The 20,562-nt window shown below is 35.1% G+C and overlaps 2 protein-coding genes across 2 annotated transcripts; one reads left to right on the forward strand and one right to left on the reverse strand.

Annotated features, from left to right (window-relative positions):
* Positions 1-3,461: 3,461 nt before the first annotated feature.
* On the reverse strand, positions 3,462-4,565 carry LOC140746850 (trypsin-like). The gene has a single exon (XM_073078947.1). It carries the CDS (start codon positions 4,496-4,498, stop codon positions 3,476-3,478), a length of 1,023 nt encoding a protein of 340 aa, XP_072935048.1. The 5' UTR covers positions 4,499-4,565; the 3' UTR covers positions 3,462-3,475.
* A 1,070-nt stretch (positions 4,566-5,635) lies between these two features.
* On the forward strand, positions 5,636-19,645 carry LOC140746852 (ATP-binding cassette sub-family F member 1). Its single transcript, XM_073078950.1, has 19 exons — positions 5,636-5,987; positions 6,220-6,342; positions 6,825-6,926; positions 7,907-8,035; positions 8,584-8,691; positions 8,879-9,001; positions 9,486-9,599; positions 10,028-10,113; positions 10,363-10,549; positions 10,850-11,137; positions 11,473-11,549; positions 11,865-12,013; positions 12,456-12,539; positions 13,276-13,513; positions 14,032-14,212; positions 14,493-14,671; positions 15,259-15,492; positions 18,022-18,180; positions 18,424-19,645. The coding sequence occupies exons 1-19, from the start codon at positions 5,759-5,761 to the stop codon at positions 18,523-18,525; spliced, it is 2,892 nt and encodes a 963-aa protein (XP_072935051.1). The 5' UTR covers positions 5,636-5,758; the 3' UTR covers positions 18,526-19,645.
* Positions 19,646-20,562: the final 917 nt, after the last annotated feature.

Here is a 20,562-nt window from a genome sequence, read left to right on the forward strand (position 1 = left end):
GAGTACCCTGCGCACAGTGTTACCAACTCTCAAAAATATTTATCCCTATAAGTCAAAACCCCCTAAAATTGCCTCAATTGTTTAAAAATTCCCCTAAAAATATATTTAATAAAAAAACATATTAATTTAATATAATATATAAAATAAAAGTAATATGTAGTAATATTCTTAATTTTCTTTATTTATAAATTATCTAATACGTTATAAATTATATCAATTTCTTCTGAAGAGTCCGCATTGTTAAAATCATATACATATATTATCATATACATATATTATTATTGACATTACATAAACTTAACATTTTACTTCCATCATTATACTTTGCTTGACTATTATTGGATTGAATAGTTCTATTGTATTCAGAATATTACATATTCAGAAAACCCCTAAAAATACCTCTAGACATATAAAACCCCTAAAAAATCCCATCCCACTCATTTACCCCCTAAATTTGGGGGGAAAAACCCCTAAGTTGGAACCGTGACCCCGCATATAATAATACTCTATGCGGAGAACCATGGAACAGAAAAATGCTTTTCTCTTCTATGCGGATAACAATAGTGTCATGTTTTACCTATTGTTTTTTGTAGTTTCTTTTTTAAATAGCTTCATTGGCTTTGTTGTCAGCTTCATTTTATTAATTTCCCCAAGTAAATGATTTTTAATTTACATTAATCTAACAAATTATAGTCCGCGTAAAACTGCTAGTCCGCTCTGAATATAGAAATGAACGCGTCGCTATAGCAAATAGAGTACACCTGCTCGCAACAACTTCAGTGCGGAGCAGTTAGGCGCGAACTATACTATAAAAACCAAACGTCAAGTTATATGATAATAAAACGTCAGTAGGATAATATATCTATGTAATAAAATGTATATTTTTGAACATATTACTTTAATATAATGTTTTAAATTTTAATTAATATAGAATTTTCAGCATTTTAGTTAGGTAGTTTTGATAACCTAACATTACTTACATTGTCAGTAGGCCCCTGCCCCGTACAAGCAAGATCGGTCTTAATACCAAACAGTATAGTAGCCCACCCCTCAGGTGGTCGATCGTGAAGGGGCGCGACTCCCTTTAGGTGAGAGCGTGGACCGGCCTCGGCCCGCTCGTATATCAAGCGAGCGAGGCAAACCACACTTCTCCACAGATTGCACTTTAAGGTCGCGCTCCAACACGTCGTTCCTGATGTTGCCCCGTACAATAAAGTTTGTCGAACAATAAGTATAACTTAACAACATTGTATCGTATAGTATAGTGATGGGCGTAATTGGCTACTTGACACTTTTTGGGAAACTGTTTTAATGAATTCATATACGTATTATATATGCCTTTCATTGATCATATTTTCGAAAAAAAGGCTATTTATTAATAAAAACATATTTTTATTACGGCAAACGGAACGTTACGCCAAAACAGGCGGTCAAGTGTCATTTCGTAGCGTGACGTCAACACATTGAAAATATAGAAATAAACTTCGACGCTACACATACTTCAGGGGAAATCTTGGGAATTATTTAACTTTTATTAGTATTAGCAAGAATGTCAAATTACAAGGCGTGTGCAGTGACGATGTGTACAAGTATGTTCGCTAAATATCCTAACAAATTTGCTTATACAAGTTCCTAAACCCAAATCTCATAAACGTTAAAGTACTTGCAGATTCTTATATGTTTAAATCCTCTGTTTGCAAGCAATGACATTTTATACTATTTATGTTAGAGAAGTATTATTGAGAAAAAGGAATAAATTTAGTAACTCTCAAGTGATTCGTCAATTCCAAATCATTGGAACGGGACGTAATCAAAACAAAACAGCAAGTGGAAGTATTCATATATTTAATATAATATATAGATGTCTATGATAAGAATAGAATTATAAGACGTCTATGAGAATTCTATTTTAAGGGCCCATTCTGTAATTAATAGGACACAATTAAAATATTTCATGACTGTGTTATTATTGCTTGTGCATGTGCACTGATTAACTTACAGGACTGTATAATTAAAAATACATGATTTGCTAATATTAGTCTTTTATTTGTTTATTTGGTTTATATGGTTCTATTGAGTACACACAGTAGAACTTTTGTATATATTTATCGTCATATGTTACAGTTACAATAATTACTACAGATCACCTCAAAGCATTCTGAAGCTGTTATTTCCTTTGTTTATATATAAGCTGAATTTGTGTGCTGCTTGCGTTAATGCTTTTCTTAATTCCTAAAATAATTTTCTGTAACAACTGAATATATTTTATATCACGGCGTGCGTAAATTGACGTTTTACGCACGCTTCGCGTGCGCAAAACCCCCATTTCCGACCCCGTAATATAAAATTTTATACAACACGCGGACGAAAAATGTTTTTCTGACTCGTGTGATTGCAGTCCTCGCCTGCGGCTCGGCCTGCAAACTCACACTTGTCAGAAAAAAATTTTTCGTCCTCGTATCGTAATGTACTATTCTTATCACTGTCATTTTCATAATTAAATCTGTAGTCCAATAACAGCAACTGTATGGTAGTTTTCCTTCCTTCATCTTTTTGGGTAGTGTATGCAAGTAAAGAACTACTGTTTATACACTTTCGAAACTTTTGGTTCCTCACTTCTTCTACAACTCCACATTAAAAATGCTACTGCATGTTTGCAGCATCCTTGGGAGGCAGGACAGTAATCCCATTTAATACTTTCCTTTTCATATACAATCATAGACACTGTGCATGACATTTGATGTACCTTGTGTTCAGGACAACTTTTACTTTTCATGAAACACAAGCTTGCCTTCTTCTTAAACTGCACATACCCTATAGCGTCGCCACGGCATGTGAGCCGTCACGGGACGCCTGGCAGATGTGAAACATCGACATTATTTTGTAAAAGTAATATGCAGAAAAGAACATATTGTGATACGAACTAAATATGTCATAATGATAAAATAAAATATTACGATTTTTGCGCATGGCGACGCGTCGCCACACCGTACACACTACTGCATATAGACTGTATATATATACCATCGTATAGCGTGGCGACGCGACGCGACGCCAGAAATCGGTTTTACGTGCGGCTATAGATGTTTCACATCAAAATGGGATTTTTCTTTAGATCCTTCTTATTATATTCGCTCAGTGCAAATAGTGATGGTCGAGAGTTGATCATGAGATGCTGATGACGATGATGGCGACGAGATGCTCTTTACAAATTATGCTGACAGGCTTAATAAAAAAGTTTAATGTAAATTGTCGCTTTATTTCCATCATACCGTAAAAAATCTTCATTGATTTTAAATGTGTGTCAATCTTATTAATTTTCATTAATTTCGCTATACAAACGAAATTATATTTTTAAATAATATACAAGTTTGTACAAGTTTATTATTGTTTTATTCTAAAAATATATTAAATAATTGTCTAGCAACAGCGAATTTAGTCATCAAATCAAATGCACTATGATCAAAAAATTAATTTATAGCTGCAAAGCGCTCACAAAAATCAGAGCATATATCGAAAAGTAGTGTAAGTTATGTCCACTGCTGGTCATTACATGAGAGGTGCGTCGATATGCTGGCTGCGCAGGGTAGACTTCTAATGCAACGGGTTCTTGTTCTTCATTTTTGCGAATCTTTTCATCTAACCATGCTACGAAAGTATAAGTAGGTAAAATATCTACTACTCGTTTATTAACTGCATATGCGGATGAAATTTCTTTTGAGCACACAGTTGATCCTTTTACAACGATACCAAAGAGTTGATTATCCATAATGACTGGACCGCCAGTATCCTTAAAGCAGGTAGGCACTTTAGTGTCAATGCAGTCGATATATGCTTCCAATTTGTCTCCATCTGTAACTCTTACTTCGACACCTATATATTGTAACTCTTTAGCTTTGCCGACGTCAGCGTTCAAACCAAATCCTAGAGCTTCCAAGCCTATGTCCGCTTTCATCTCAGTAACATTGCTAAGATTTATCTTTGAAGCGATGGATTTGTTATGCTTTTCGGTGTATATAAGAGCAACGTCTTTGATAGATTCGCTTCCCGTATACGATGGAAATTTTTCACTTTTTATAACATGAAGTGAAACTGTTGTATCGTCCTTCTTATCACTTGTCGTATTAACTAGAACATAATTAATTGGTTGCAGTGAACATTTTGCCGTTGTCAATATTAATCCATGAGACACTATAGAACCAGCGCATAGGTATTCATTTTGCTGAGACATCAATGCCGCCATAAATGGAAACTGTTTATGTGTCGCTGCACGAATTTCATGCATTTGACTGTTTTGTCTCCTTGTACAAGTAACGTTGGCAGGCTCAGGTTCTGGTATCTCCATGGATTCATCTTTCCCATCATCACCAGTTTCGCCATTATCTTCACGATTGTCGTCAACACTTTTCTTTACATTTTCCGTTAAGGATAGATCGATAATGTTAAAGAATAATAAAATTAAAATAAAGAAACGCATATAAATAAGCTTACTCTTCATTATCAAAATTTTCAGTAGTTGGAAGAATCTTTAATTCTATTTTCACTTCTTTCTATTGTTTTCTTTTATGGCGTTCTGTCTAAATAGCAATAAAGCCAGTAGCATATTTAATTTTATTTATGCTATGAAAAGTCTGTACCTTACGTTTTGTTGTAAGTCATTCGGCAGTTACTAGATGCCCTGAAATATTTGTTTTATTTTATTAGTATGACGGCGCATCCCTGGCGCCATCTATTAAGCTGTGACGGAACAAGATTGTCAGCTGGCAGTCTAGCGGAGCGTCTTGTCAATGGAGCGCCGCCACTATTTTTTTTAGAGGAGTAAAAAAAAGGCGGGAAGAAGCGGCGCACCACGTCTTAGACGAATCGTTATTGTTTCGCTTAATTTTTCAATTATCTTAGTCTTCTAATACAATTGTTTGTGTATGTGTGTGTGTGTGTGTGATGTGTTTTATTTTCAATAATTGGGAACTGATCTTGCTAATTTAACGTGCATAACATTATTGGAATAAAATTAACTTTTGGTTTAATAATTTTAATCGCCCAAACACCCACGCTATGGCCAATCCTGATGTAGGCGGGCAACCGTCTATAAGTAACTAATAGTTTTCTTACCATATTTTACCCTAATTACTATAATTAATGAAACTAAGGAAATTAGCTAATTCAGTCTACTTGACCTTAAATTAAAATTGTTCGTCTTATTTATGTCGTGTGTAGCTAATTACACGTCACTAAATCTAAGGAATGAAGATGGTAGAACCCTTTGTGGTTCGACTCCGGCGGCACCACCGCCACACCTATTTCTACCCAATAACAGCAGTGTTAGGCGCTGCTATGTTCCGGTTTGAAGGGTGCGTTCCAGCTTAGTCCTCAGGGGTAGCGGCGCATCTGTGGCCGACCTTAGATAGGAATATCTAATCCTATCTGGGGTTGATTACAGATGTCCATGGGCGGCAGTAGCCACTTACCATCAGGTGGACTGCATGCTCGTCTGCTACTCCTATATTATAAAAAAAAATCCTTGGAAATACACAGATTAATAAAAGAAAAAGAGATAAATTATTAATCTATGACAGGTTATTTCTTCATCTGTCCTCCCTCCCGTCCCACAATGACTTTTGTTTCTGTCACATGCCCCAGCTGTCGTCTGTCAAGTACTGTCAACTAAACCAAAAAACTTCTGAGGTGGCTGCCAATGTAAATGTGTCATTTTATATTCTTGTGAAATAGTACTCAAAGTAGAAATTTCGTTCTTAATATGTCTAAGAAGAAAGGAAATAAGAAGAAACAAGACTTCGAAGACGAATTCGACGAAAGTAAAACCGCGAATGAGACGCATGATATAACCTCTAAAAGTAAAGGAAAGGGTAAGAAAAAGGGCAAAGGAATCGCTGATCTAAGTGACGGAGAAGATGATACTCAGAAGAAGATCAACGTTTCTGATGACGAAGCAGAGAGCAAATCAGTAAAAAAATCACAGAAGAAAGGTAGGTAACGTTTTTTTTTTTAATTAGCAGAAAGTCAGTTTGGTCTGAGATAAATTCTGTATTTTTTATGATGACCTAATAGATTATAGAATACAGGAATGTATGTAATAAATATGTGACCATATGTTTTATTGAAAGTTATACCATACATTTTAATTAATACGTGATATAATTATGTCATGAAGGATTATTTGATTGTAAGTACACATACAGTGCTATTTGTATTTTTCAGGAAAGAATAAAAAGAAAGGAGGAGATTCCTCTGATGAAGAGCAGGATGATAGTAAATCAATAGCTAGCAATACAACCAGTAGTGTTTCAAAAACACCTGCAAAGCAGAAAGGAAAGAAAAAAGGTTTGGAAATATTTACATACATTATTTTTCCTAGAATTAGCTGCTATTGTAAAAGTGCTTCAAAAAGTATATGCACATCAAAATTAAAAAAGGGAGTTATATTCTTCAGTAATTAAGTTACATCATTTAAATTAACAAAAATATAAAATATGAACTATAATTCTATAAATATTTCTTTAACTTTGCAATTTAAGCTATTTATTATAAAGGAGTTTCATTCGTATCAAGATAATACACCATGATCTACCTGGATGTATTGAGCTAAACATAGAATTCAAAGTGGTACATTGCAACATGTACTTTCTCATTTTTCTATTAAGAGAGAACACTTCTAACTAACCAGATGTTTATAACTTGTACAATTATTTAGTATGTTCTTCATATTTCCTTATTTAATTCATTACCTAATAAGTCATTATATTTTATTTCATAAATAATAAATAATATGTAATAAATCTTAAAGGTTTTCTATGTATTTATAGGTAAAGGAAAGAAAGATGATGATTGGTCTGATGGTGGTAGCGATGTGGAACTCAAACAGGTTTCTGATGATGAAGTGGCTAAGCCTGTGAGTAAAAAGAAAGGTGAGTTTTAAAACAAGTATTGTTATTGCATAATATTATTATAAAAAAAAATATTTTTGAAAAATGTTGTGTCCTGTCTTTATAGATAACAATTTTGCGTACCTAATTAATGTATAAAAGTACCTAATTAATGTATATTTTTTTTAGTTTAAAAAAATACATTTTGCTTAACCTTTAAAATAATGAGATGGCTAAGGCTAATCACCTTAAGGCCTAAGGATACTGCCCTTTTGGCTACAATTGTTTGAGAAACTGCTAGTTTTATTTATGAAGTAGTTAATACTTTTGTAAATAACTGTTATCGACTAATTAGTAGCTTAGGCATCTACATAGATGGAGGAGAATAAAATCAGACATGTGCCATTAGTTGGTAGCTCCAATTTAAGATTAGCAACTGTTTAGTAGCTTAAATGACAAGATGTAGCTTACACAACAATGGGCATGATGACAAATTTTGAACTCCCCTTCTATAATGTACGTACATGTATACTGATTCCAAAAATCATATTATTTCGGCAATAAATTCAGTATTAACTGAAATATTAGCTTTTTTAAAACAAATTTTGAATTAAGCGCGAAAACGCTCACGGGTGTCATGGCGTCCGCGAGTGACGTCACGCTTCAATATCCCATAGAAAAGTTCAAGCAATACGGTGACACGCCATAAAAATGACGTCATTTCGCCCCGATTAGCGTTTTAGACAAGATGTCCGACTGCATTATTTTATACTTTTATTTTATTCAAAATATAATGAATCTTGAAGTTTTTATTAAAATTGGGCTATTTTTGAGAATGCTTTCAACATATTGTTTTAAAGTAAATCATTTACTCTTCCATTTTTTAATACAGTCATCATGCCCATTGCACACAGATAGTAAATAACAGAGTAGACAAAAAGTTAATTTTTATTATTCCTTCCTTTTTATAATATACAAATAAATAGTTATTTAAATAATAATCTATTTAATTTGAATTGTAGCTAAGAATAAAAAGAAGTTGGTGGAACAAGACTCATCAGATGAAGAAGATCATGATGACTCAAAATCTGTAGTCAGCAATGTATCTAGTAATGCACAACCGGCGGCAAACAAAACTAAAGCTAAGAAAGGTATGGCATAAAAACCAAAAGAGCCAGTCTCTTTTGGTCTTTATCTAACAAGATAGAAAATTCTTATGCAAACTATGATATTAATATATGATTTTAGACTAAAATTATCATGGAATTGAGACATTTTTATTATGTAACGGGTACTCACGATATACGATATTTTTCTTTTTTTTTTAATTTTTTTATTGTCGATATTTCGACCCAGTTGCATGGATCGTGGTCACTGCGAAACTGTGGTGGTAGAAATATGGGCAATAAAAAAAATCGCATATCGTGAGTACCTGTTACATAATAAAAAAATAAAAAAAATATGATGTTAATGTAGCAACCTATACACAATTGTATCCAAGTTTATATATAGAGTTTGTACTTTTGGATATAAAAGATTAAAATGAAAATAAGATTAATAGATTGGAAAACAATTTATGATTAAAAAAAAAACATAATATCAGTGACTTAAATAAGGTTAAAAAAGTTTATAAGATTTTTTTGCTATTTTGAAATAATTTAGTTAATTTATTTTAAACATAGAACTTCTTTTGTATTAGGTAAAGGAAAGAAAAATGATGATTGGTCAGATGGTGCTAGCGATGTTGAATTAAAGCAAGTGTCAGAAGAAGAAGAAGAAGTCATTAAACCTGTTAGTAAAAAGAAAAGTAAGTACTCTGATTTTAACATTCTAGTATATTGAGACAATTCTTATGTTTCACCAAAAATATGTTTTCATTTCTGAACTGAACATATCATATGCCATTTCATTGTATATAATTTTAAATTTGATGTGTTCAGAGTTCTATAACATACTGGAAATCATAAATAATTTTGACATGTTTTATATTTTAGCTAAAAATAAAAAGAAATCTGTAACACATGAACCTTCAGACGAGGAAGAAGAGGAGGAATCAAAATCAATAAGCAGTGCGGCACCGCCACCACCCAAGGCTAAGGATAAAAAAGATAAGGATGGTTAGTATACCTTTCCCTTCTATGTTTTATGCTGTTTTAGTATCATTGTAGATGGATATATAGATGATATAGAATGTATCATGGATGTATGGTTTTAACGATGCTAATAATATACGGAGCGTTTTACTTCTGCCCCACACCTGAACATATCAATCTTAAATTAGCAATCACAGGTAGAATATAATTAGTCACCAATGTATATTTAGATTTACCCGCGTGGCGGAGCCGTCACCATGCCAGTCTGATGCGCAGAGAGTCCTGGATCCTTCGATCCCCGGCCAAACAGTCCCAGAAGATTTCTGATAGAAGTTTCCTAAATGATGAATTTAGATTACTGTTTCTGGGTCTGGGTGTTTGTGCATTTGTCTCCGTGTGTGTCCATAGCACCCACGTAGAGGGACTCCTAGTGTGGGGCTGTGAGTGTAGAAAAAGAAAGTGTAGATTAAAAATTATTCGTTAAGAAGTTAAATTATTGTTCTTTCAGGAAAGGCAAAGGTGGAAAAGGCTTCTGAAGATGAAAGTGAGAAGGAAGAAAAAATGGATACCTCTGAAAAAGAGGAGGAGGAATTAATAGTAAAGCCTGTAGCTAAAAGTAAAGGTAACATACAAATTATATTATGTACAGTAATTCTTTTTAATATAGTATAAGAGCTGCAGACAAGTATGCAGTCCACCTGATGGTAAGTGACTACTGCCGGCCATGGACATCTGTCATCAATCTCAGATAGGATTAGACCTTCCCACTGGATGTCGGCCACAGATGCGCCGCCACCCCTGAGGACTAAGCTGGAACGCCTAGGAAAAGTATGTCTCCCTTACCACATCCTTCAAAACCAGAACAACAGCGCTTAACACTACTGTTAAAAGGCAGAAATAGGTGTGGTGGTGTTGCTGCCGGAGTCAAACCACAAAAGGTTCTACAACCTTCAAATATAATAGATCCATATCTGAATCTGAAATTTCATACGGTCCATACCTGTAACAACTGTCTAGTTTGTATTGCACATATAAATTATTCTGTTCTAGGTAAACAGAAAAAGAAGAATAATATCAATGACCTAGAAGAAGAATTAAAGAAATTTGAAATTAAAGAAGAAGTAGAAGAAACACAGGTAACATTAAAATTGCTATTTGGTGACAATTATATAACAATCATTGCCTTATAATTGCAGCTTGACTTAATCAAGATTGAAAATTATTTTCTGTACTTTTAAACCTAATATACCTTTTATTAAATATTTAAATAATCTCAATGATTTAAAGCATCTTTAATAACACCATTTTTAATTATCAGGCACCATAGAGTTTTTAAGTAATATTTATTATATTATAATATTAAATATTTTATTCTTTAACGTTAGCCTGAAGAAGCATCACAAGAAGATAAATCTGAGCCGGCAGAGAAGAAGATGAGTCACAAGGAGAAGAAGAAGTTGAAGAAGCAACAAGAGTATGAGAAGCAGATGGAGATGCTGACTAAGAAGGGAGGTCAGGGGCATAGTGAACTGGATGCCAACTTCACTGTCAGTCAAGCACAGAAATCCGCCGGTAAGTTATTGGCTTATATTATAAAAAAAATATGTTCTCCATATTTGTTTTAACATGGATAAATATACTGCTATGGTCTTAGAAAGCATGAAAAGCTATTCACTTTTCTTGTAGATATATTTCTTCTTCTCAAAAATATTTTTCTAGTTCTTCTGTATTAAAGTTAGCATTGAAAAGAATATTATTTTAAGTTATATGCAATAATGATATAAGAATGTGGAAAAAAGTTTGTAAAAGTAGTTGGACAATTTTTGTTGTAGTTTTAGATGAATGAATATTAAAAAATAAATGTTATTTCAGGTCAGATGGCAGCACTGGAGAATGCAGTGGACATCAAAGTGGAGAACTTTTCTATAGCGGCAAAGGGAAAAGACTTGTTCCTGAATGCGAACTTGTTGATCGCGAATGGTCGTCGGTACGGTCTGGTGGGGCCTAACGGTCACGGCAAGACGACATTGTTGAGGCATTTAGCCCAGCGTGCCTTCCCTCTCCCACCCCATATAGACATACTGCTGTGCGAGCAAGAGGTCACTGCTAGTGACATGAGCGCTGTTGATACGCTGCTAGAGTCTGATGTTAAGCGAACAGGTTCGTGTGTATACGTTTATGACCTTTTAATTACTGATAAGAGATGGCGCTACATGCGTCCTGAATCGCGCTTTTGAAGTTTTTTAAGCATCTGCACTTACTAAAGCTAAGAAATCTAAGATAATTTTAATATGATGGTCTTCAAAGTGCCTTGTTACAAGGTAAACAAGATATTACTGCTTAAATACATTTATACACTTAGAGGGTTTTGTGCAGTAATTTTTTTTCATATTAAAATGTTTTATTGCCAGCCCGCATAATCACCGTCATTTTATATTACTGCAGTAGTAAACGAAAATGAGTAATTATCTAATTGGATCGCTTTTACATTTCAGAATTGCTTAATGAGTGCAAACAATTAGAATTGGAAATCGAAAAAGGAGATTTGAAGAAGCAAGATAGACTGAATGAGGTAATATATCTTTATCTATCAATCTAAATATATATAACTCAAAGGTGACTGACTGACATAGTGATCTATCAACACACAGCCCAAACCACTGGACGGATCGAGCTGAAATTTGGCATGCAGGTAGATGTTGTGACGTAGGCATCCGCTAAGAAAGGATTTTGATCAATTCTACCCCAAGGGGATAAAATAGTGGATGAAAATATTACTTCGTAACGCGAGCGAAGCCGCGGGCAAAAGCTCGTATAACTATAATTCATTTATGATTGCTATACACTGAATGTAAAACAAAGGATAATATATGTTGTTATTGTACAGGTATATGCAGAGTTGAAAGCGATAGGTGCTGATTCAGCGGAGCCTCGCGCCAGGCGGATCTTGGCCGGTTTGGGTTTTAGCCGAGAGATGCAGGACCGAGCCACTAAGAACTTCTCTGGTGGTTGGCGTATGAGAGTTTCATTGGCCAGGTTAGTATAAGTTAGTTATTTTTTAAGGTAAGGAAAGGGAGAATAAGAAACATGAACTATTTATGGTAAAGTATCTACAGTACGAATTTTTTCATCCCTACTAATATAATATTATTATGTTTTCACATAATATTCAGAAGACAGACAGAGTATCTTCTGTCTGTCTCTTCTTCATGCCTAAACCACTGAACCGATTTGGATGAAATTTTGTACAAAGATAATTTGAGACCCGAGAAAGTACATAGGATATTTTTATCCCGGAAATCCCACAGGAACGGGAACCATGTGGGTAAAATATGCCTTATATAACTACAGTTTTACTATAATAAGTTGCTGATTGTAACATAAATGGATCATGAAGATATGTGGGCTTTGTAGTAAAAAGTAACTTTTGTTCTTGTAGGTAAATTTTATTGTATTTAATATAATTTATTTGTTACAGAGCTCTGTACATTGAACCCACACTGCTGTTACTTGATGAACCTACAAATCACTTGGATCTCAACGCTGTCATTTGGTTGGACAAGTAAGTATATCTGTCTTAATCCATAGAATAATTCAGTAATTGATATTTTATTATTTAATTTATTAAATATTATTAAGCCGTATTTAATTTATAAAAATCAAGAACAATTGAATATTCCATTTATGACATCTGCATGTGATATTCAAACTTGGTCTTCAAAGGTTGTAATATATTTGTGGTTGACCTTAAATAAGACTCTTAATGAAATTTTTGCATTGATTAAAGACGTATTGGGTCGGCGGGTTTTGATGCCTATTTCTTGTGCACACTGTAAGTTAGGTAGGCGAAATAGAGAAAGCGCGGAGAAAGAAGAATTGGGTAGCTTTCCCTATGGAATAACGCACGTACCTGTGTTCTTGTCGATGCTGCTCGGCAGGTCCTCTGGATTCTGTGCACTAAATTGTAGGCGGGTATGCGGTTTGCGGTGCGCGATTAAAAAAAGCGGAAAAATAGAGCCACGTGGTCGCGAAAAAGGTTACGTAGCTCAAGGCCCACTCCACCGTCCTTGGGATTAGTGGCCAATGTGCCATACAGTACGTCATCATAGACGTTATCGGAGTACGTGCGTCGGGATTGGATGATTGAGGATGGGACTGTATGCACAAGCGAATAAGCGTTGCGGCGTAACCACGTGTATTGGCGGTAATGAACACTTACCAGATGTTCCGTATGCCAGTTTTCTATATTCACTTCATAAATAAAGATTCGAAAACTAAATGCCCAATTTATATTTTAGCTACTTACAAGGCTGGAAGAAGACCCTCCTAGTAGTATCCCACGACCAGTCCTTCTTGGACAACGTGTGCAACGAGATCATCCATCTGGACCAACAGAAGCTGTTCTACTATAAGGGCAACTACTCAATGTTCAAGAAGATGTACGCGCAGAAACGCAAGGAGATGATCAAGGAGTATGAGAAACAGGAGAAAAGATTGAAGGAGATGAAGGCGCACGGACAGTCGAAGAAACAGGCTGTAAGTTATTTTTAATTATATCGTAAGTGACGCATTTCGTTTTTGGTATATTATTTGGTGTGATTTTATATTTTTATGTATGGATATTTTTACATAGGAAACGATCAAATTTGGTAACCATTGGAATCCTTAATCAAAGCGGGCCCTTTCAGGCCCTCGGGCCGACAGCTGCTTATATGTGTTACTATTTTATCGAAATGTTTTAGCTAACTGTACTCTGCTTTATACTTTCTTACTCAAAATGTAAAAAGTGGCCTATCTTTTTGTAGAGTTGCAGGAAAGTATGTTTTATTATACATTACTCATATTTTTTTATAAAGTGATCTTGTGCTATGTAACTATTAACTATGTATGTATTAGGGGTGCGCAAATATAGTTTGAATCGAATATTACATTTGATTTGAAATCCGAGTCGAAATAAAAAAATGAATAATTCGTAAGTTCAAATTATTCGCTAGTCCCTACCCTGTTTGCAAAGCTTAACTATATGACCCGACACGAGTGTTATTACGTAACAGGAGCGGAAACAGAAGGAGGTGTTGACGCGCAAGCAGGAGAAGAACCGCAGCCGCTCGCAGCGCGAGGACGCGGAGGACGGCGCGGCGCCGGTGACGCTGCTGCAGCGGCCCAAGGAGTACCTCGTCAAGTTCAGCTTCCCCGACCCGCCGCCGCTGCAGCCGCCTATCCTCGGCCTGCACAGTACGTATCTTTTTTTTCATATCGAGGGGGAAACCTTCAAAAGGTACCCGACGACGTGGGAGCGACGCCGGGTTATGTGGGATTTTTACCGCACTAAAACCCCCCGGGTGGCCGTCAGCGCTTGTTGGAGAACTCCGGGTTCCGGGTAATATCATTAATTATTTCATTAATACGAGTAGCAATAGTTATTCAATATTTTTTCTTTTGAAACATTGATTATATCAATTAGGTATTAATAGCGCTATGATATTACTGGAATAACATACTAATTTTATTTCAGATGTCGATTTCAACTTCCCCACTCAGAAGCCACTGTTCAAACAAGTGGACTTCGGTATAGATCTGAACTCTCGTATCGCTATCGTGGGGCCCAACGGTGTGGGCAAGTCCACGTTCCTGAAGCTTCTTGTTGGTGACCTGAGCCCAATACGAGGGGAACTCATCAGAAATCATAGATTGGTGAGTGGTTTATTTTACGAAATATTAATTAATCAAATCCAAGAAAATAACATTTCTTGAAGTAGTTGCATATTTTTACTATTGCTCACAATATTTTTGACTATTGTTGTCAAATAGTTTATCTTCCGTTAATTCGTAGAAGTCCTCTGCTGGACATCTTCTTAAAGCAGAAGAATAATAATTTTGCAAGAAAACTCTGCTGTTTATTTTTTGAGTACCATCACCTAGTTGCTTTTTACAGCATCTATGGGAATGTTGTTTTAGGTCCAATGCTACACAGGATACTAAACGACTAACCTAAACCAAGAATGTAGAATCTAGAATTAACTCTAAATACTAAACATATTCAGAGTGGTTGTAATACATACGGTTTATAACTATTCTACTAATCTCACTAACTACTCAGATCTTCTCAGTAGAGGTCGCGTTCCGATCCGGTAGTAGTTTAAGAAAACTATTGTAACTGACAATTCGTAAGTGCCGCCGTTGGCCTATACAAAATAAATATATTTCATTTGATTTCATACCACCAGTAACACATTTGACTCAATTTCCGGATGTTAAACAATAAATTTCCCTGGACACAGCGAATCGGTCGCTTCGACCAGCACTCCGGGGAGCACCTGACTGCGGAGGAGTCCCCCGTGGAGTACCTGCAGCGGCTGTTCGGTCTGCAGTACGAGAAGGCTCGCAAGGCGCTGGGCACGTTCGGTCTGGCGAGCCACGCGCACACGATCAAGATGAAGGACCTCAGCGGCGGACAGAAGGCCAGGGTCGCGCTCGCTGAGCTCACGCTTATGGCGCCTGATGTTGTTATATTGGTAAGATTCGATTTATTTTCGTGACTGCTAAATTAAGTTTTAAACACAGGATTCGGTGTCAAAAAGTTCTGATGTCGTCATTTTGGTATGATCTTCACTTTAGCTTGCTAATGATGCTTGATGATTGTTATGTTACCATGCAGGATTTTGTGTCTCAATGTTGGACGGCGTTCACATTTGAGATTTTTAATGTATGGTCTGATTTTTTTATTTATGTATCTGTCACTATAATAGTAGCTATCATTACTATAGACCAAGGGTTTAAAGGTTTAATAAAAGCGTATTAAAAATAGTACATTACGATACGCGTGGCCAAAGTAGCCTATTTTTGCACGGCGTGAAGTTAGCGCCCGAGCGCAGCGAGGGTACTGAACGCCGTGCAGATAATAGGCTACTTTTGTCACAAGTATCGTATACTATTTTATAGCTCGTGTGACATAAACCCGCTTATACTTGTGAAGAAATATGAAAAAATATGATAATTATTTTGAAACTTATAAATGATTGAAACTAAAAATTATGAACTAAAAAAACAATAAAAATGTGACACAACCAAAACCATTGAAATTTAGAAAATTTAGTAATTATTCTGCTCTTGTGATAAAGACAAATCTAACACCACACATACGTCGAAATCTATCAAATAATTTAGGCTACATACAGGCGTCTAGACCAATGACTTATAATGGGAACTCCACCTAAACGTATTAAAGAAACATATGATAAGCAATCACATAATGTACTTATACATAACTAATACTAGTGATACAGTAGAAAATCGATTATTCGTACCTCAGTAATAAATATTCGCGATTATTCGGATTGAGAAACGTGAACAAGTAACTTTGTAATAACCCTTACAGATCAGCCACATTTTGTGTGACATGTGCATTTAAATTCCGGAAAGTCGCCAAATTGCAACAAAATAGTTACTATATAAAACAAAAACCCGATTGCAAAAAATATAACCTATGTTATCGCCACAATTTAGACGAATCCAACGACACATCATGTATCAAAATTAGTGAAGTCGTTTGAGTTTGCCAAAGAATGAAAAATACATACGTAACAAACATATAGTCGAAAAACATCACCTTCCTAAATCGGTTTAAATAGCTTTTCTTCATAAACTCAATTATCCAAATTTTCGATAATCCGAATGCCACAAATACGACAACAAATAGGTCGCTTAGTCGAGATTCTACTGGAGTAGTATTATGGCTAATTTTGATAATGATTCCTAATTTAAATATCTCCTACTATGGTGTGTAGCGAAAATACACAGTCAAAACAAACAATAAAATACGATAAAGCCCAATAGTTAGTCTTATAGTGATGCTATTGCTTAGTATGTACACAATGGCAAAAACATTTATAAATACGTCCAAAATAAAATATAAAAATAATTATAGCTTTAAACAAAATACTCATTACTCACTTTTAAAATTTAAATGGCATTTAAAAGTATGAAACGTTCGTAGCTATGTTTACTTTTTTATTATGATTGCTTATCATATGTTTCTTTAATACGTTTAGGTGGAGTTCCCATTATAAGTCATTGGTCTAGACGCCTGTATGTAGCCTAAATGGCTTGATAGATTTCGACGTACGTGTGGTGTTAGATTTGTCTTTACCACAAGAGCAGAATAATTACTAAATTTTCTAAATTTCAATGGTTTTGGTTGTGTCACATTTTCATTGCTTTTTTAGTTCATAATTTTTAGTTTTAATCATTTATAAGTTTCAAAATAATTATCATATTTATTCATATTTCTTCACAAGTATAAGCGGGTTTATGTCACACGAGCTATAAAATAGTATACGATACTTGTGACAAAAGTAGCCTATTATCTGCACGGCGTTTAGCACCCTCGCTGCGCTCGGGCGCTAACTTCACGCCGTGCAAAAATAGGCTACTTTGGCCACGCGTATCGTAATGTACTATTTCTTCATATGTATTTGAAATTTGCATTAAGTTTATAATTCTGCACTTAACTGACATGTCGAATGTGTGTGCATAAGATAAAAATAAGAGTTGTGTGGTTGACCATCCAATCCTCAATTTTCGGAGTTCATTGCTAAGATCGTTACGGCACTTATTACAGAATTTTTGCAGCAATTCAGTCGTGACCAGGCTACGCTGGCTAAGAAATTGCATCATAATAAGTCGCAATGTGTTCACGTACTAGTTGTGACCTGGGAATTTTTACCGCACTAAAACCCCCCCTGGAGGTCGTCCTCGATGCTTGTTGGAGAACTCCGAGCGCGATGACCCGATCGGGGTCTGCCCTGGTGTTCACGACGGTATGTGACCATACATACCGCCGTCCTTCCCGGGGTCGCTTACTGGACGGTTCTAGCTCCCACTCTTGCTGCCCGCAACCCCGGAACCACCCTTTTAATCGCCTCTCACGACAGGCAGGAGCGTTACCGTAACCCTATTTTATATAGTCCCGGAACTACAGAGACAACTACTTGTGATACCTATGCTTGTTTTATTAAATCTCGATTTTCATGATATCCGTCCAGGACGAGCCGACAAACAACCTGGACATCGAGAGCATCGACGCGCTGGCGGAGGCCATCAACCAGTACAAGGGCGGCGTCGTCATCGTGTCGCACGACGAGCGCCTCATCCGCGAGACCGACTGCGCGCTCTACGTCATCGAGGACCAGACTATTAATGAGGTGAGGAAAATTATGAACTGTGTCAATGAAAAATGTAGTCAAAATTGGTGGCTGCTGTTCATTTTAGTTATTAAATAGCGTATGATTTATAACAATTTGTAAATTGCGTATGACGCGTACTATTATTTTTGAAAACAGCTTATGTCACCTCTTACAAAAAGATTACCATAGGCGAAAACTTATTGACCATGGTCCAAATGGAAAGGAACCTGCAATACTACAATTCTTTGTTTTTTCGATCAGGTGGACGGCGACTTCGACGATTACCGCAAGGAGTTGCTGGAGAGCCTCGGAGAGACCATTAACTCTCCCTCTATCATTGCAAACGCTGCTGTGCAACAATAACTACAATGTATACTTTAGCCCTTTCAAAAAACAGTGGTACCCGATAACTCCTTTTGCAGTTCGTTTGAAGATACATATAATGTAATATTGATATACTACTTGTGCGACACGTAGATAGGTTACAACAAAAAAATCGGCGCTTTTTGGTGCACACTACTTCGCAAATAATACATAAACGATTCACTAATAAATAGATAAGAGGTGCAAGTAGGATAGCATATCAAAATGAATGCTCAAAAAAGAGATAAACATATAGTTCGCATGGGACAATTAATCCGTGTTATATTTGCCACTTTTCGAACATGTATGACTTATCTACGTTTTCAATAGGGGTATATCAAGGAATATAAATCTATCGTAATTGTCCTAATAGTTGAAATATATCGCTAGCTCATTTTAAACTGGTTGAACATTGTCAAAGTAATAAAAGCAAAAAAAAAAGTTTATATAGTCAATTAGAATAGATCACAATGAATATAGATTTAATCATAATTATTTTTTTATTACATGGCAACATGCCTAAGTGCCTGGACTTACGCATATAATCTAAGGGCAAGGCTGATTATGAATAATAAATGTTTAACGTAATAATTCGATTTTTAAATGTCAGTATTCTAGAAAAAATCATATTGTTCGTTTTGATTCCTCCATTATGTTTTTGTTAACACTGCCTCTAAAGTTATATTCCATATTCATTAATTAGTTTTAGTTATCGATTCGAAAAACGATTTTTCCGATTCTTTAATCTTGTAAATGTAACGTTATCAAATGCTAATAAAAAAGTCTGCAGTATGTCTTCCAAGCAGTTTTCCTTGTAACAAAATAAATAAATGAAAAATGATTGCGTCGAAAACTATTAAAGATTTGTTATTTGCCTACAAAATTGTTCCATTATGTGTTTCTTACTAGACGCACACGAAATGTTATACAATATAATCATCACTTATTTCTAGCCTTTTTATTGTTCGCAAAGTAAACATATATTTATAGAATAAAATTTAGTCATTTAGCTAGATATTTTTCCCTAAAATTGGAATCTTATAGGTAATTAATTCATTTTAATTGAACTGTACGTATGTAATAGTATTTATAAAAATAAATTTTGTTACAAAACTTTCAATATTGTTGTTATTTTTATCTTTATTATTAATTCATTAAACCGAAAATCGGAACCGTTTTACTGCTTCTATATTACCGAAACAAATATGTTGTTATAGATTTACAAGTAAATAAAAATAAAACTCCTTAAAACATTACGACTTACTATAATAATTTAGGTAAATGCGTGTTTCACGCATATACCCACTATATACTTTCAAAATCAATGTTTTGATTTTCTGTGCGTGAATCTTGTTTACTTAAGACCTTTCAACTATCAGATTTGTGATTTTATCACAAATATATCTATATATTTTCCAAATAATGTATGCGAAACCTATGTCTAAAGACACAGAATATCAACGATTATTTTAACAATTAACCGTCGTAGAGTCAACTTACCCTGATGATGCCCCGTTTTGGAGCGAAACACGTGTTGGTAGTTGTATGTAATGTATGTACGGTTGTGTATATTTTTATTTCATGCATCTGTACTCATCCTTTGTGGGAGGGAGATCCATACTGCATGGTTTAAAATACATATATTGGTAGCGGATTGTTGCGAAGTAGTTTTAATCGTTACTAAATAATTTTAATATAGGAGCAATCATAATTTACTTTAATTAACCTTATTATACAAATACCTATGTGAACAAAAGTTCCATCTTTTAAAAACTGGACGAAAGAAGTTTTATCCAACTGCAATGTAAAGATTCGTTGCAAAATGCTTCGCAATCCAATATCGTTGCCAGAAGGTAGTTAGAGTCGTCTCGAGTTTTTTCCTCAATTTGCTCGCAGCCTTTCGCCCCCTCCATTACAAACTTCTCAGCTTCATTAGAGGATTTAAAACGCAAATTTCCTTTTCGATTGTAACTTTTTTCCACTCCTTGAAAGGAAGCTTCTTTTAGACTTGAAAGAAAATTAGTATCCTTCCCTTTG

This window comes from Epargyreus clarus, unplaced genomic scaffold (genome assembly GCF_041222505.1).
Source record: "Epargyreus clarus isolate Ecla_fem2 unplaced genomic scaffold, WU_Ecla_fem_2.2 ptg000014l, whole genome shotgun sequence".
NCBI classification, from domain to species: Eukaryota; Metazoa; Arthropoda; class Insecta; order Lepidoptera; family Hesperiidae; genus Epargyreus; species Epargyreus clarus.

Coding starts and splice junctions, on each gene's coding strand:
- LOC140746850 (XM_073078947.1), bottom strand. CDS start 4,498: ATGAAGAGTAAGCTTATTTATATGCGTTTCTTTATTTTAATTTTATTA.
- LOC140746852 (XM_073078950.1), top strand. CDS start 5,759: ATGTCTAAGAAGAAAGGAAATAAGAAGAAACAAGACTTCGAAGACGAA. Junction 9,600..10,027: donor GCCTGTAGCTAAAAGTAAAG/GTAACATACAAA, acceptor ATTCTGTTCTAG/GTAAACAGAAAAAGAAGAAT. Junction 10,114..10,362: donor AAGAAGTAGAAGAAACACAG/GTAACATTAAAA, acceptor CTTTAACGTTAG/CCTGAAGAAGCATCACAAGA.